The sequence below is a fragment of the Pinus tabuliformis genome, chromosome X (genome assembly GCF_031772625.1).
Source record: "Pinus tabuliformis cultivar Carrire ecotype Pingquan chromosome X, CPIR1, whole genome shotgun sequence".
Classification (NCBI taxonomy): domain Eukaryota; kingdom Viridiplantae; phylum Streptophyta; class Pinopsida; order Pinales; family Pinaceae; genus Pinus; species Pinus tabuliformis.
Window position 1 is genome coordinate 275,761,299 of NC_142308.1, and position 17,183 is coordinate 275,778,481.

Consider the following 17,183-nt stretch of genomic DNA (forward strand, 5'->3'; position numbering starts at 1 on the left):
ATTAAAACTTTAGGTGAACCCATGGCTTCCCCCACGAATGACCCACAAGGCTTTTAGGGAGGGTTTGAGCCTTGAAACACATGTTTCACAAAGGCTTCATATCCATGGTGATTCCCAATTGAGCTGCCCACTAGGGGGCATGGTTGAGAAACATTGATATGTAACAACCTTCAACATTAATGTAACATAAATATATTGTTAAATTAATAGTCAACCTTAGTCAACCATGGTTAATCTTTTCAACAAAGGTCAACCTTAGTCAACCTTCTCAACTGGGTCAACCATTGTCAAACTTGTCAACCCTCTTAAACCATAGTCAACCACCATAAACTATCAACAACCCTTGGCAACCATGGTTAACCGTTATCAATAATGGCCAACCTTCATCAACAGTTTTTAACCATAGTCAAACAATGTCAACCATTGTCAACCATGGTCAACATGAACAACATGGAATACCGTGTTCATGGTCATCCATAGCATCGACCATATTTACCTAGAGTCAACCCTATTCAAACATGGTTAAGTACGTTTAACCATGGTAAAACATGGTCACCAAATTTAGCCATGGTCAACCTTGTTCAACAATGTAACATAAATACATTGTTACGTTCCTAATTGATTGTGGTCAATCATGGTCAACCTTGTCAACCCTCTTCAACGATTAATGTAACATTAAAGTTAACACCAATGTAACATCAATCATAGTTGATAAAAATTAATGCAACATAAATACATTGTTACATTAATAGTTAACCAAGGTCAACCATGGTCAACCCTCTTCAAGGAAGGTCAACCATTATCAACATCATTAACCATATTGAGCCTTAGTCAACCATCATCAATCAGCAACCCTCGACAACCTTGGTTAACCATTGTCAACCATGGTAAATCCTTGTAAACAATTTTTAACCATAGTAAACCATGGTCAACCCTTGTAAACAATTTTTAATCATAGTCAATCATGCCTAAGATAGACAACATGGACTACCGTGTTCATTGTCAATCATAACTTAACAATATTTAACCATGGTCAAACATGGTCACCAAGTTTAGCCATGGTCATCCTTGTTCAACAATGTAACATAAATACATTGTTACATTAATAGTTGACCATGGTCAATCATAGTCAACTTCGTCCACGCTCTTCAACCATCAATATAACATTAACACTAACATCAATGTAACTTCAACCATTGTTGAGAAACATTAATGTAACAATGCTTAATATTAATGTAGCATAATACTTTATTACATTAATGGTTGACCATGGTCAATCATGCTCAACCTCATTAACCATCTTCAAAAATTAAAGTAATATTAATATTAACACCAATGCAACACCAACTATTGTCAATCTTGGTTGACAAACATTAATGTAACAATGCTCAATATTAATGTAACATAAATACATTGTTACATTAATGGTCAACCGAGGTCAATCATGGACAACCCCCTCAATTGTGGTCATTCTTGTCAATGAAGGTCAACAATAGTTAACCTTATCAACCATGGTTAATCATTGTCAACCTCATGAACCCTTTTGAAGCATAGTCAACCATCATCAACCATGAACAATGCTTGTGAACCATGGTTAAGCATTTTCAACCTCGTGAACCCTCTTGAACCATAGTTAATCATCATCAACAATCAACAACCCTTGGAAATCATGGTTAACTATTGTAACCATGGTCAACCCTTGTAAAAAATATTTAACCATAGTAAAAAATTGTCAACCGTAGTCAACATGGACAACATGGACTACCATGTTCATGATAAACCATAACTTGATCATATTTAGCCATAGTCATCCATGCTCAAACATAGTTAAGCAACCATAACCATAGTCAAATATGGTCATCGAGTTTAGCCATGGTCAATAATGTTCAACAATGTAACATAAACACAATGTTACATTAATGTTTGACTATGGTCAATCATGCCCACCTCCTCAACCATTAATATAAACAATAATGTAGCATTAACATTAACGCTAATATAACATCAACCATGGTTGACCAACATTAATATAACAATGTTCAACACTAATGTAAGATAAATACATTTTTACATTAATGGTAAACCAAGGTCAACCTCGATTACTCTTGTTCAACCATGATCAACCTTGTCAATTAAGTCAACGTTAGTCAACCTCATCAACTTTCTTGAACCATAGTCAGTTGTCAGCTATCATCAACTACCCTCAACAACCATGGTTAACCATTGTCAACCACACTCATCCCTTATCAACAATATTTAACCATAGTCAAACAATGTCAACCATAGTCAACCATGATCAACATAGACTACCATGTTCATGATCAACCACAACTTGGCCATATTTAATTATAGTCAACCATGTTCAAACATAGTGAAGCAAGCTTAACCATGGTCAAACATGGTAACTAAGTTTAGCCATAGGCAACCTTGTTCAACAAAATAACATAAATACATTGTTATATTAAGGTTGACCATGGTCAATAATGATCAACCTCCTCAACCCTCTTCAACCATTAATGTAACATTAACATTAACACCAATGTAGCATCAAGCATGGCCGACAAACATTAATGTAACAATGCTCAACACTAATGTAACATAAATATATTATTACATTAATGGTCAACCACAGTCAAACTTGTCAACCATGGTCAACCATTGTCAACCATTTTGAACCATAGTTAACTATCATCAATCATCCATAACCCTCGGCAACTATGAATAACCATTATCAACCATGGACAACAAAACTAACCATAAACAATGTTAACCATAGTGGACCATGGTCTACTAATTTGGCCAATGCACAACGATGGTCAACTAGCACAACCACATTAATAAAGTGGTTAATATATGTTGATGGACATCATTTTCTACCTTTAGTATTGATGCCATTATAAACAGAAATAATGAATTCAACATATATCAACCACTTCATTAACATGGTTATGCTAGTCCTAAAATTTTAAATCAAGACCAAATCTTGTTAAAACAATTTTCTAATATTATAGTGATAATTATAATAATTTGGAAATTTAAAAACAATATATCAAATTTCTATATTAATATCATATATCATTAATAACTAAATTAAATCTTATTACTTTACTGCCATATATATTTAAGAGAATATATATATATATATATATATATATATAATCATCTTGATCTTGAGGCATAAGACTGTCACTGTGCTTGCTATTTAAAACAAAAGAAACTTTTACTCTGAACGCATTAGGCTTCAACGGCCCGCTAGTTCTGACTGTGGCGTTGACTATTGAAACGAATCTTTTAATTTGAACTCATTAGCTTTAAATGACATTCTAGTTTTGTCTGTGAAATTGACTCTCAAGGATGAGATAAAGTTGGGCGGAAAGTTTAAAAAATGCAGTCATTACATACATTTTTTTTACTAATTAACAGCTTTGATTATTCAGAGATACTGGGTTACGCATGGTCAGGCCAGACGCATATTTACACTGCTGCATTCAGCGAGTTCGGCTGGGTAATTCCATACAGAACTGTACAATTTTTGGGAGATTATGTATCGAAACAGGTAAATTGTGATCATTTCACAAAATAAATTTGACCGAAGCAAAGGAAGAGAAATCCCGTGACACAAAAACCCAACGAGAGGCCGTGCGTATACCTGCAATAGTAGTTGAGGGAAAAGTCTCCGCTCACTGCAGTGTGTTTGGTTGAATGTACTCTGTTATCTGATCAGGTGCTGAAACGGATGAAGCGCGTGCAATTGCATTTTCACCTACATCGACCACATGTTCATGATCCAGGACGGAGAAGCTTCTCCTTGAAAGTGTCCTAGTGCTGAAAGGACTCGTTCCCAGAGCTGAAGGGCTACTTGTTAAAGCGGGCGGCGAGAATGGACTATTTCTTTGATTTGGGCTCATTTCTGATACTCTTCGATTGGGAGGTGAGGTTGAACCCTCCTTCTGGTCAATGTACACCATAAACGACTTCATTGCTCTCTTCAAAGACTTCCCTGTTGATGGATCATCCATCTTACTATTATCGTTATCCATAACATTAGGATCCCTCATGTACTCATAGAGAAGCATGGAAAGGAATATAACCAGAGCTATCACTGACACAGATCCGGTGATCAAGTACAGACCCCAGAAACTCTCCATGCTTAACCTATTGGAATCCACTTTTGCTCCAGAAACTATGCAGGCGGTGCTATTTAACCACTTGGCCTGAATCTGTTGCATTTCTTTGTCCTCCGAGAGTGACAGAACGGCCCTGGAAATATCGGGCAGTAGGGGTGAACCCTTTGGAAATACCTGAGCAAATGTCCTCACCGTGAGCTGCTAACCAGAGAAAAACTGAAATGCACAGGAGTTTAGACAAATTATTGAGGATTTGAAGGAACTTACAAAGCCGAAGCCACCGGTCCTGTAGATTGGTCCAACAATTGTGTAGTTGCATTGTGACGCTAGAAAAATACGGATATTAGGAATCTCGTCGAAAATGGCAGCAACGCCTCCATTCTTTGGCCCTTTTGAGAGAGCCAATCCGGCTTCCTCTGGTGTTGAATATGTCTTAAGATTTGTTATGCCAAGCTCCAGCTGGAGGTATTGAGCTACAAAAGAACCAGTCTGATACCCTACTGCGTCTCCACTGGCCTTGAGAGATTCAAAATCTTTAACCGTAGGGTTCAATTTTTGCACAGTGAGAATAGACGTCAAACTGGCCGTATAGCTGGATGTTAAAATCAGAACTACAAATAGCCAGATTACAAGCACCAATCGAGACGAACTGCTAACTAACTTCTCCCCTGCAGTACAGTAAATAGGTTAGGAGGATGAAGTTCATAAAACCCATGTAAGTGGTGACATTTTGCTTTTTCATTTCAATCCAGATGAGAAAACAAATTTCAAGTGGAAGGAGATTCGCTTACTGTGTGAGAAAACCAGTGTCGAGAAAGAAAACCTGGAACAGCAGGGAGGACGGAAAAAGGTCAGGTTGTTGGAGACTTTAAACACCAAGGACATAAGTGCATAGACAATACATAAATATTGAGAGAAAAATACCAGAGTAGAGTCACCACTTGTTGCCTGGGTCTTCCTCTGAACTCGGGATTTACCCTATGCTCGAATAGCCATATTACAAATCCTGTGAATATGAAAAATGCCGCTGTTGTACACCACATTCCCGGAGTAAAAGGCAGCATGAATGCCCAAGCGTTATTTGCTTCGTCTGCCTTGATAGGAACCACCATTACTACACCTGATTCAGTGAATGGTTGTGTGAAATCGACATGTTTACCTCGACTTGCGAAAATTGTGGTATCGCCCACAACTGCATCAAATTTCTGCCAAGCAAAGTCGAACTCAGTATCGGCAGGATTTGATGTCTTTGTAATCAGAAGAAGTAGAAATCTAATAATTCAACGGGCTATAGAAGGTACCTTGAGATGAACTTGATCGACAAGGTCATCATAGTAGTGTGTATGGTTGTTATCCTCGTATGGAATGAGATCATAAGGCAGTGCATAATCCAGTCGATTCACAACCGCATCAAATACATCTATACAGAAACCAGTGACGTTGCTTCGCTTACGGCTACTGTCAAATGTTACTGTCACAAATTCAGTGAATCCATGTTTTACGGGAACTCCAATTTTCAACCTCTTACCACTGGTTGGTTGTTCCCAACCACGAGGCACTTCTGTAGATCCACCGGGCCAAATGACAGTTTTAAGGTCGCCGATGGTATTATTGGGGCTGGACGGCGATGATGCACCAGAGGGAAGTTGTTTGGAGAGCTGAGTTTCATCATTCCAATTCCCAACTACACGGTATCCATTACCCACCACATTGGCTATCTCATAAGTAGAACCCACAATTTCTCCATCCTTAAGCTGAACAACTCCGCTCACACCACTAAAGTCTGTCTTTCCGAGCTCTGTCAATAACTGTGGTCCTTCCTGCAAGACCTTCAGTTGTGTAAAACTTGTTGAAGAACTTATGGGCTTCATGAAATTAAAACTTTTGTTTCCTAGATTCTCAATTGCCCGAGCTATCATCCAGACGGCATCGTATGCAAATGAGCCGTAAACATTTAGTTCAGCCTTTTCTTCATGAGGGTATTCGAGTCTAAACTGGCGTTTCCACCTTCCACGGAAATCTGCAAGCTTCTTGGAATTCTGGATATAAGTTTTGACTCCTAGGAGGCCTTGCATGTAGTCCATGGAAGAAGCATTTAACAGAACATCCCAAAGGCTGGTAAATTCATCTGTGCTTATCCACACATAACCACTATCCATCATTCCTATTTCCTGGGCTTTCATTAAGATTTTTGAACAAAGATCAGACGGCATATAAGCAACGAAAACTCTCGATTCCTTTGTCATTAACTTGTATAGCTCCCCTTCAATGGCTACCTGGTCCGCAGTTAGCGATATGACCGATCTATATTCTATTTCCGACCCAATATCCCTAAGCGCATCACTTAAAGAGGCGACTGCACCGCTACGGAATTCATCATCCGAGTAAACAGCTGTAACTCTTTTCCAGCCATAGGCCTGAGCCAGGGCTGCAATGGGGTGCATCTGCAAGGCATCACTATGTGCCATGCGAACAAAATATGGAAATCTGCGGTTAGAGAGCAAGGGACTAGTAACAGAGAAGGATACAACTGGGACTTGGGCGGTATCTCCCAAGTGTAATATGAATTCTGCAACATCAGACGCTTGTGGCCCAATTATTGCCACCACTTCCATTTCCAACAGATCAAGAACTGATTTTACCAAAAGAAAAATTAACAATCTATATCAAACTGCCCAGCAAGGAAATCACAGAAGAAATAAAAGAAAATAATTAAGCAAATGAAGCTGTAGATTCATTTTTTGGTTGAATTTTGAATGTCTGAGTTTGCTTCTGAATCAAACATGGTCCTATATCTCATACCAACGGAGACTTGTTCACTCATTATAATAAAATGGCCATAAAAGACAAGCAATCTCACAAACAGGGTCGGTTTCTATCTGCATATAGAAAATAGAAGCTATAATTGAAAAGAGATGTAAATTACCAGCCGAAGCCCCCTGAATCGCATCACCATGCGAGTCACGAAAGTGGAGAACCAGGCGGGAGCCGTTGAGTAGCTGAGTGTCTCTATTAATGTCATCCCGTGCTATTTCAATGGCGGTTTTGGCCACTTTTCCTACCCACGAATTATAGTTCAAGATAACGCCTATATTCACCACGGTGTCATTGTTGGCTGCACCATACATATTCCAGCATTGCAGAATAAAATGCAGAAAATCATCCAAAATGCCACTGCGTGGCCTTCCATCTGTAATTGCACTTCCATAATGGTTATCCCTCCTAACTTCAATGAAAATATAGAGCTTCGAATCTGTAGACTTTGTCAAAATTGGACATCATTTTTAATACAATTTAAATCCTGAATTAATTATACAGCTGTCCTGGTAGCTTCCCATACGCGTTGGCTTTTGTTTTACTTAGAGGCGGCTGCAATTTCATGACTATCGCTGGGAATGGCAATCATACGTAGTCTAACGAGGCGGATTCACTGCCATCAGAAAATCATCCTTTCGGATGGGGAATCGGGATGGCAATCAAATGGGAATCTTTCGTCATATTTCAGAACTTTTTGTTTGGTCATTTATAAAATTATTTTATAAAAGAATTTAGATGGTTCAATGATATAAATTAATGGATAATAAATATTGGTAAAAATATACGTAACAATATTTTTAATTATAGAAATTTTTAATATGTAAATAGATTTTATTATAATATAATAAAATAAAATTTTTAATTTTAGAAATTTTAATATGTAAAGAGATATCATTATTTATCAATATTATATTTTTAAAAATTATAATTTATTTAGCAAGACACTTATTTATATAATAATTTTTTATTAATAAATCAAATTAAGTAAAATAAAATTACATAATTATTTTGAAAATAAATTTATTTTTGATTTGTATATATTATTAATAATATTTTATGAAACTTAAATTTCTACTATCTATTTAATAATGAAATTAAAATTAATTAAATCTCATTCTAAAATAAACATATCATTAAATATATTTATTTTCCTCTTAAATAATTAAATTTGTTTATTTAAACAAATTAAAAAAAAATACTTATAATAATGAAACCAATATCAATCCATATTATTTATTACTTGTAATAATAAAGTCAATATTATTCCATATAAAATATTTATAATTGAAAAAGTACCCATCCATATTATTTATTACATGTAATAATGAAATCAATATTATTCCATATATCTCAAAGGAAGAGATATCATTTAAAATGTAATGTTTGTATAACTTTGAAAATGGTTTAATATATTATTAATAAATAAATTTAATAATTAATAAAATATTATTTTTTAAATCTTTTAATAATATGTCGCGAATATAAATCGGACTTTTTCTTAACCTTATTGTAGGTACACATTTTGTGAATCTTAATGTTGAATCTTCTGGAACATATTTATAAAATCGCGATCATAAATGTGACTACGCAATCTTCAAAAACTTGTTGACTCAAACGGATGAAGTTTTACCGTGAAAGGTGTATTATAGTGTTTTTTTCTTTTTGTAATTTACGAAACACGGCTGGTTCATGACTTTTCTTCGTCCTGATGTGGACACCTTTGGCCGACGAGGGAGGAATGTGTGGTGGATTTAGCTTGCGACAATTCCAGGAAGGTGGCGATGTGCCGTCGGGATTCCATCATTGGATCCAACCGCTTTGGTACTTTTAAAGGGGGACATGCGGGTGGGCTTTGATACACTTAAATGTGCATTAGTCACAAAACCATTTAACATGGTATCTTTGCATGCAGCCACACATTCAACCATTACCTCAATGCACCCCCATGGCTCTAGAGAATCCCTCATGAGAATTGAACCTTGCCCATTGGTGAAAAATTCCTTGTTTTCCACCATTGGGTCCAACCCCTTTGGTATTTTTTATTTTTTTAGTAAAACATTGGGATTCTTGCAAATAATTTTAATGTAAACTACACGTAAATGATTGTTTTGAAAACTTTGAAACTTTGAAATAATTTTTATTTTTTTCCATTTTTTAAGATCAATGAAACATCGACATTCTCCCAAATTCTTTTACTTTTTGGGGTTTCTTAGATTTTATTTGTGATTATTGTGATTATCTTACCCATACACCTCATTAGTGAGATAAGGTGGTTGGTATGATTAAGGAGGTTATGTGTTAAAATATGGTGAATTAGATGATACAATTGAAGATATTAGTGATCTCTCTCTCATAATATAAATAGGAAAAGATGGGTGAAATTGAAACAAACATGAGAACACTTGAGAGATGTAGATATCAATAGAAGAATGAGAGTGCATATTGTTGGAAAATCAAGAGACTTGTAGATTATAGATGATTTTCCTTAAAGGGTCATAGCATGGAGTGGGGTTACACTTTTTGGAAAAGCAAGGCCATGTTTTGGAAAAAAATGGAAGCTCGATCAAGAAATTTTAAGCACTCAGTCAATCAATTTTTAAGCACTCGATCGAGATTTTTAAGGGCATAAACATAGGTCGATCAAGATTTTTAAGGGCATAAACATAGGTCGATCGAGCTTCTTTGTAACTTGAGTTAGGAGCTCGAGCGAGAGTTTGGCTAGGTCGAGCTCCAAGGCAATTACCAAATTTCAAAGTAAAATATAAGCAATTACTCTACTTGTAATGGTTGGTAAAACAAATTGACTAGTAGTGATGGTGTGTGCAAGGTGAATAATGCATATACAAAGGGTTTGAATTGCAATTATGTGGATATGCGGTTCATGATACTTTAATACAATTCCCCAAATACTGATGGCATGATATTGATGATTGTGTCAAAATAGATACAAATGTTGAATAGAAATACGAACAAGCAAAGGGACATGTATAGGTTCAAGAGCAAGAAGCATGAAGCAACCATGACACTCCAAGAAGAGGTGAACAGACTCCAAAAATAAAAAAGAATATGAACGTCGTAAAAATCCAAGAAGGTCATCACATCAAATTTAGGAGCCTATAAGGTATAAATATTATCCATTTATGTCTCATGTAATGAATGTTGTAGAACCTTCAAGTTATGAACAAAATAAAGAAAATGAAGAATGGAGAGATGCAATGAATGAAGAACATAGCTCTATAATGGATAATGTCACATGGGAATTAATATAATTGCCTAAAAATAAAGTTCCCATAGGATGAAAATGGTTGTACAAATCCAAGTATAACACTGATGGAAGTATTCATAATTAAAAAGTTAGATTGGTTGAAAAATGCTATTAAAAAAAGAGGGAATTTATTATGAAGATACTTTTTCACATGTAGCTAAGTTGAGCGCAATCAAAATCATGATTGCATTAGCTACGAAGCATAATTTTAAAATGCATGAATTAGATGGAAAATATTCTTTTTTGAATGGTGAGTTAAAATAAGAAGTTTATTTGGTTCAAGTTGAACGCAATCGAAATCATGATTGCATTAGCTACAAAGCATAATTGTAAAATGCATGAATTAGATGTCAAATATTAATTTTTGAATGGTGAGTTAAAATAAGAAGTTTATTTGGTTCAACCTGAAGGGTTTATAAAAAGGGGAGAAGAGCATATTGTTTGCGGATTAAAGAAAGCTTTATATGGTTTGAAACAAACACCAAGATCTTGGTATGTGAAAATTGATTCTTTCTTTTATGAGAAAGGTTTTATGAGAAGAAAATGTGATTCTAACATATACATCAAGAAAGATGAAGACAATAATATTTCTTTGATATCTTTATATGTTGATGATCTTATCATAACATGCAATGCATCCAACTTGATGAAAGAAATTAAAAGTAAGTTTTCTTAGGTATCTGCGATGAAGGATCTTGGTGAATTACATCATTGTTTAGGTCTTGATGTTTGGAGGCAATATGGTAAGACATTGGTCACACAAAGAAAATACAAGGGAATTTCTTAAAAGGTTCAATATGATTAAGTGCAAGGTAGTATTTTATCCTCTAGAATGGAATGATAAGTTGTGAAATGATGATGGAACTAAAGAGGTGAATGGAGCTTTATATCATCAACTAGTGGGAACTCAAAACTACCTCACCACTACTAGGCCATATATAACATATTCTATCAGCATCCTTAGGTAGTTCATAGCTATGCCTTGTGACAACCATAGGAAAGCAACAAAGAAAGTCTTTCAATACTTGAAAGAAACACTTAATTTTGATATTATGTATATTGATGAATATGATGATGAATTGGTAGGTTATTCCAATTTAGATTGGGTTGGAAATCCCTGTGACAAAAAATCAACCTTTGTATATGCATTCAATATAAGACCAATGATCATATCATGGAGCAATAAAAATAACCAACTATCTCTTTGTTATCTAGAAAAGATGAATACAAAGCCTTAACTAGTGAAACTTGTGAAGTTGTTTGGTTAAGGAGTATCGTGAAATATGTTGGAGAAAAAAAAAGGACCAACAAGCATAGAGTTTTATTAAGTTGGAAAATAATCCAATTTATCATGCTAGAATAACACATATTGAAGTCCAACACCATTTTGTAAAGGAAACGATATAGTCAAAGAAGACTCACTTAGTCTATTATAATATAAGTGGAAATTTAGTTGACATCTTTACCAAGCCTCTTGGAAAGATGGACTTTGAAATATGTAGACAACAACTAGGCATTGTGAAAAAACCATTTATCTACTAAGGGGGGGTGTTAGAATAATGTAGAAATGGAGTGTTCTAGAATTGTGAGTTGTCTCATTGATGATTTGTCCTTTGATGAGTTGTATTCGTAGGATGTTGAGCTAGTTTACTTCACAATTAGTGCCATGAGTTGGTTTGTTTGTTTTTTGTGCCATTGTTTATTTTTAGTATATTAGATCCAATTTCTTAAAATATAGAATGTCTAATATTTGTCTAAGAGTCTCTATATATATGTAATGTTTGATCAAACATTACCGTAATAGAGTGTGATTTCACATATTGTGAGATTGCGTTGTTCTAGTTATATATTGTTTGTATGCATCTCTCTGATATTCTATTTATCTATTTTAAAATGCTCACAAGTTTGTTGTTAGCTAAATATTCTTCCTAAATTGTGAAACTACGTATGAAAGTACTTAGGTGAACTTAGACGAGAAGAAACAGTGTAAAAATGCGGCTTGCGTGATTCTCCATAAGCCATTATCTATGAAGCATTGAAGATCTTACTAGTTAAAAAAATTATTTGTGATCTTACTCGTTAAAAAAATGTAAAACTAGTCACTATTTTTTGAAATTTTTTGTCAAACTTTATCTCCTCCAAGTAGGTTAAGAATAGTCAAACAATGAAATTTCTTTTTTTTTTTAAACCTCACATTGGAAAATTTTTGGTTTTTTTTTTTCAATTTTTCTTCCAATGTGGAAACCCAAAATTTTAAATTTGGAAAATCATCAATGATTGAGTTTTTAATTTAAATATTAAAAAAATAAATAAAACTGTTGATTTTTACATTTAAGAATAACAATTTAAACAAAATAATATTACAATTTTATTAAAAAAATGTATCACCCAATTGTAAGTAAAAAAATCCACTTAATTTTAAAATAAAAATAAAGTTTAACAAGTTAAATTAAATCAATAATTAATCACACATAGAACACGTATATTTAAAGTTAAGTAATAGGTATATATAAATTAAATAGTTTGCAAATGTGGATAGACATCAATCGACAATAAATATCAAAACATTTATTCCATAATACATCTCACATTACTAAAAAAAAAATAAAAACTTACTAAATTATAACTTTATTATTATTAATATTTTAAAAATAATAATATATAACTTAAACATATATATGATTAAAAAAATGGAATAAGACTTTTTAAACACACACATGGAAGACAACAGATAGGATAAAATATTCATTTCATTTATTATTCACAATAAAGTACATTTATGCATTTCCCTGTGACCCTTGGTCTTCACATACCAAGTGGTCTCTTGGATTCCGGTGACTATTCACATTCCACACCAACCCTTTGCAGATTAGGTTTCCAACATTACCCCCCTTAATTCGAAGGGGTATATATGAGTCCAAGAAGAGAGCTCTAACACAAAAATACAACAATGCATGACATCAATAAGTTGAATGTGCTATCTGAGATGATGGCATAAGTTGGGAGAACTCAAGATCTCAAACGGTGATGGTTTAAGGATTACAACCAACACTGGAACACTTAGTACAATTCTTGGAGCTCTTCCAAATCTGGAAAGAAGTTGAAGTCTTATGCTAGAGGAAGTGCTCCTTCATGTTTTGAAGAGAGAGACCTTCAATGTGGAAAAAGGGATGTTTGAAACCTGCGGTAGTTTAAGGAAGGTGACCAACTAAAGACATGCTCATGGGATTCTATGTATCTAGCTACAAATCTAAATATGGGTATGTTTTTCTCTGGTTGTAGGCTCATGCAACAGGTTCAGGTTGTGGTTCAGACTCGCTTGATTTAAATTTGAAACTTATAGATGACCATCGATTCCCCCTGTCAGATACAAGGTGATAAGATGAAGAAAACTCAATACTTTTTAATACTCGAAAACAAATCTTGTGGTATGATTTAAATATCTTCTTGGTTGGTAAAGCCCATTGCCAGTAAGTGATACATCCAGGTTGAATCGTTGTTCTTGTTGGAGGCTTATTTCTGAAGAATTAGTTTGAATGATGATTCTGTTGACCACAATGATCACATGGATGAAGATCAAAATAATGATCTTTCACATGGCCAACTCTATTATAATGTTGGAATTTCACAATCTACTATTCTGGAGAAGGAGAAAAAATAGGTGAATATGAACTATCCTCAAGAAATCCAACATGCTAAAATTGGATTGGCTTGGAATAGTCCGAAATATGAAAGGAAACATCCTTGTCATATCCAAGACCGCTTTTGTGCTCGCCGTTGACAGTCTCTTCCCAAGGTATGATGATGGGATTGGGACTTGCATGCAAATATGCTCTATCTTGATTATTTTTTGGTAGTTAATGTGATTTTGTCTCAATCTCAAAAGAGGATTGTTTTGAACAAAAGCAAGTTCATAATATTATCTTTTCTGTTGTAATTCCTATCCCTTAAAATGTGACTCAAGCTACAAAAAATCAATCTTCTCTTGTGCATTTTGTAGAGAGGTTTGAATATCTATGAGAGTGTCTTTGTTGACCTTTACTATACCATGAAAAATGACGTGAATTAAAGTATTTAGCAACTCTAATAACTTAGTAATTCTCACTATTTTTTCAAGCTTGGAAACTAAAAGTGTCACAAAAATGCACCTTACAATTAATATCTGAGGAAACTTATGGATGGAATGGGAATTTTCAGTCAACACACCAAACGGACTATAGCCACAATACTACAACTCTTTTTTTTATTACTGTTACTAAAACACTGCAATGGATCTTGATAAAAAAAATCAACATGAATATGCCATAGCTAGCATTAGCGTTTGCTACATTTTTTTAATTCAATGTGAAAATGCATTTGTGCTCCAACTCATATTTAAATGGTAAAAAGAAATTAAGCTTTACTACATGCTCCAATAAACTTATGACAGGAAAGCCTTCAATGAAATATTCTTATTATTGATTGTAGCTATGGAAATTAGGTGCCCAAGGTTTGCTTAACAATCAATCAATATTTGTTCCCTGCATAGTTGTCTCGTATTAATTTTTTGAGAGGGTTTTCTTGATGTCTTTAGTGCTTTTTGTGATCGTTTCCATGAATACTCAGTAATATTCATCTTTCATATCAAATTCAAGGTTTACATCAATGTCTTCTAGGAAGATATGAGAAGGAACTCACGAGCCGATGTACCCCTCTAAGTGTGCAAGGAAGGTCAGAGTCACCTTTCGTTTATTCTAAAAGCTTGCAGATGGCAGCACAACCTTCTCTAGGTTGTTGATCTGTATGATAAAGGATCTTTTGGGTTCCACATTAAAGGAGGAATTGAAAGTAGACAATAGAATGAACCAAAATCCAATTTTAAATTCAATTATCTTAAATCCAATTTCTGCCTCATTGTAGCAACCTTCGGACAACTAGTTGCACCGAATAAACAAAGGATACTATGGTCAACTTTCAAGTTGAAACGTTTAACATGTTGATAATGAAACAACTAATCATTATCTTCTACAAGGGTGAATCTTCACATTCTTTGGCCCCTTTTATCAGATCATTGAAATTGGCATGTAGAAAATGTTGATATCTGTGATGGAGGAGTCCCACATGGTGTCATTGGCATGTGAATATTGTATTGTAGTTACCAGAGAGAGAGTAAACAGTAGCTTTTGCTGACGACTCTTAGGAAACCCTCCCTAGAATGTCTCCACATTTTAGTGCTGATAAAACTCAATATAAACATGAATATCAATGTATAACACCAAATAGATTATATATAACATGGCTTCAAAATATTTCATACATATAAATATTATTCCCATCACACATATGTATATTAAGGCTCCATTCATACAAACCATTTAAATAAAATGACCATCACACATATAATCTAATCGCTGCATATATAAGCTTCACATCAACAACACATACCATACATACCAATCGACTAAGGCGTCATGGATGAACAACACAGGTAAATCAAAAGTACAATTGAATGGTATTCAAGTAGTAACACACCATATGACAATCAACAAACCATGTGTAGGAATCACACACAATAGTGATTTAATGCAAAAATTAACTCATAATTATCCTTCACATATGTCCACATTCCATGTGTGTTTAGTCAAGAAACAACACACCATACAACAATCAACAAACCATGTGTATGAGCCATCCATAGTAGTGATTTAACGTGAAAATTAACTCACAATTATCCTTCACATCTGTCCATTTCATGTGTGGCCAGAGAGTGAATGTAGGACCACGATTCAACTTAGAAAACCCTGCTAGAGGCAACTTAACATGTAGTGCTCCTCGTATCATGCATTGGACTTTGATGCAGTAGCTTGAGTGGCCTCAAGAACATGAAGAAATAAGGATAAAAATCCAACATTATCTGTGTTCGTTGGCTTCCTAGCTATCACAAGCCAAATTCACAATTTGTCTCTCAGAACCAGCATATAAACAAGACTTTAATCAACACATTTTTTTGATATTCAATGCAGTCCACGTTATTCAACATTTTGTATGTCCACACGAACAATGTAACTCATAGTAGATATTTAACACAAATATTTGAATACATATGAGGAGCAACATACATACAATACACAATGCAGAGGGAGCAGAGTTTTCTATGCACTGTAACTATGAGTCAAAGAAGAACATAGATGTTTCAACACATTGGAAATGTGTGCAAAACAAAAAACTAAATCTGTGTATTGGAACAGGGGTTTGATGGCGTTCTTTGGCTCAAACATTATGACAACAAACTACCATGTAGACATTACAGTAGATTCAGGTGTATATATTATGGTAGGGATTATAGAAATGGTGTTGCGCTGATAGATAGTTAAGGTAGGCGCAAACAGACTGTTAGTATATCAACGAAACTTTAGTGTTTTCAACAAAGAGGAAACGTTTGAATTTGCATGTCTAGATGCAAAATTTTTCTATTTACGGATTATGGGGAGAGTTGCAGGACTGACATGCATAGAAAGGACACAAAAACCAGTGGCTTAAAACGGAGCAAGGCCAAAATTCATCTACTCTAATACCATGTTAAACACACACATGGAAAAGACAACATATAGGATAAAACGTTCATTGCAATTATTATTCACAATAATGTACGTTTATACATTTCCTTGTGATCCTTGGTCTTCACATACTAAGTAGTATGTTGGACTTTGGTGAGTGTTCACATTCCACACAAACCCTTTGTGGATTAGGTGTCCAACAACTCTTAACCATAAAGATTTATTCACACTTTACAATTAAGATGCTTTAATCTATAAATATGTTTTGTTATAATAAAATGGGTCAATACGACAATTTATCAATACCACATGACCAAACACCATAACTTAGTTCATATGGCACTTGTTTATATGACATTTTTTTAATCAGTCAATTTAATTAAAAGGGTAATAAGAGCATAACTACTTTGAAGATAAATATCAACCTTTGATTTGTGT

The 17,183-nt window shown here is 34.4% G+C and overlaps 1 protein-coding gene across 1 annotated transcript; it reads right to left on the reverse strand.

The window, feature by feature from the left end:
- Positions 1–3,355: 3,355 nt before the first annotated feature.
- Positions 3,356–7,328, reverse strand: LOC149139464 (glutamate receptor 2.8-like). The gene is made up of 6 exons (XM_089447162.1): positions 7,054–7,328; positions 5,429–6,759; positions 5,052–5,332; positions 4,919–4,950; positions 4,395–4,795; positions 3,356–4,301 (listed from the first exon to the last, which is right to left on the reverse strand). The coding sequence occupies exons 1-6, from the start codon at positions 7,253–7,255 to the stop codon at positions 3,681–3,683; spliced, it is 2,868 nt and encodes a 955-aa protein (XP_089303288.1). The 5' UTR covers positions 7,256–7,328; the 3' UTR covers positions 3,356–3,680.
- Positions 7,329–17,183: the final 9,855 nt, after the last annotated feature.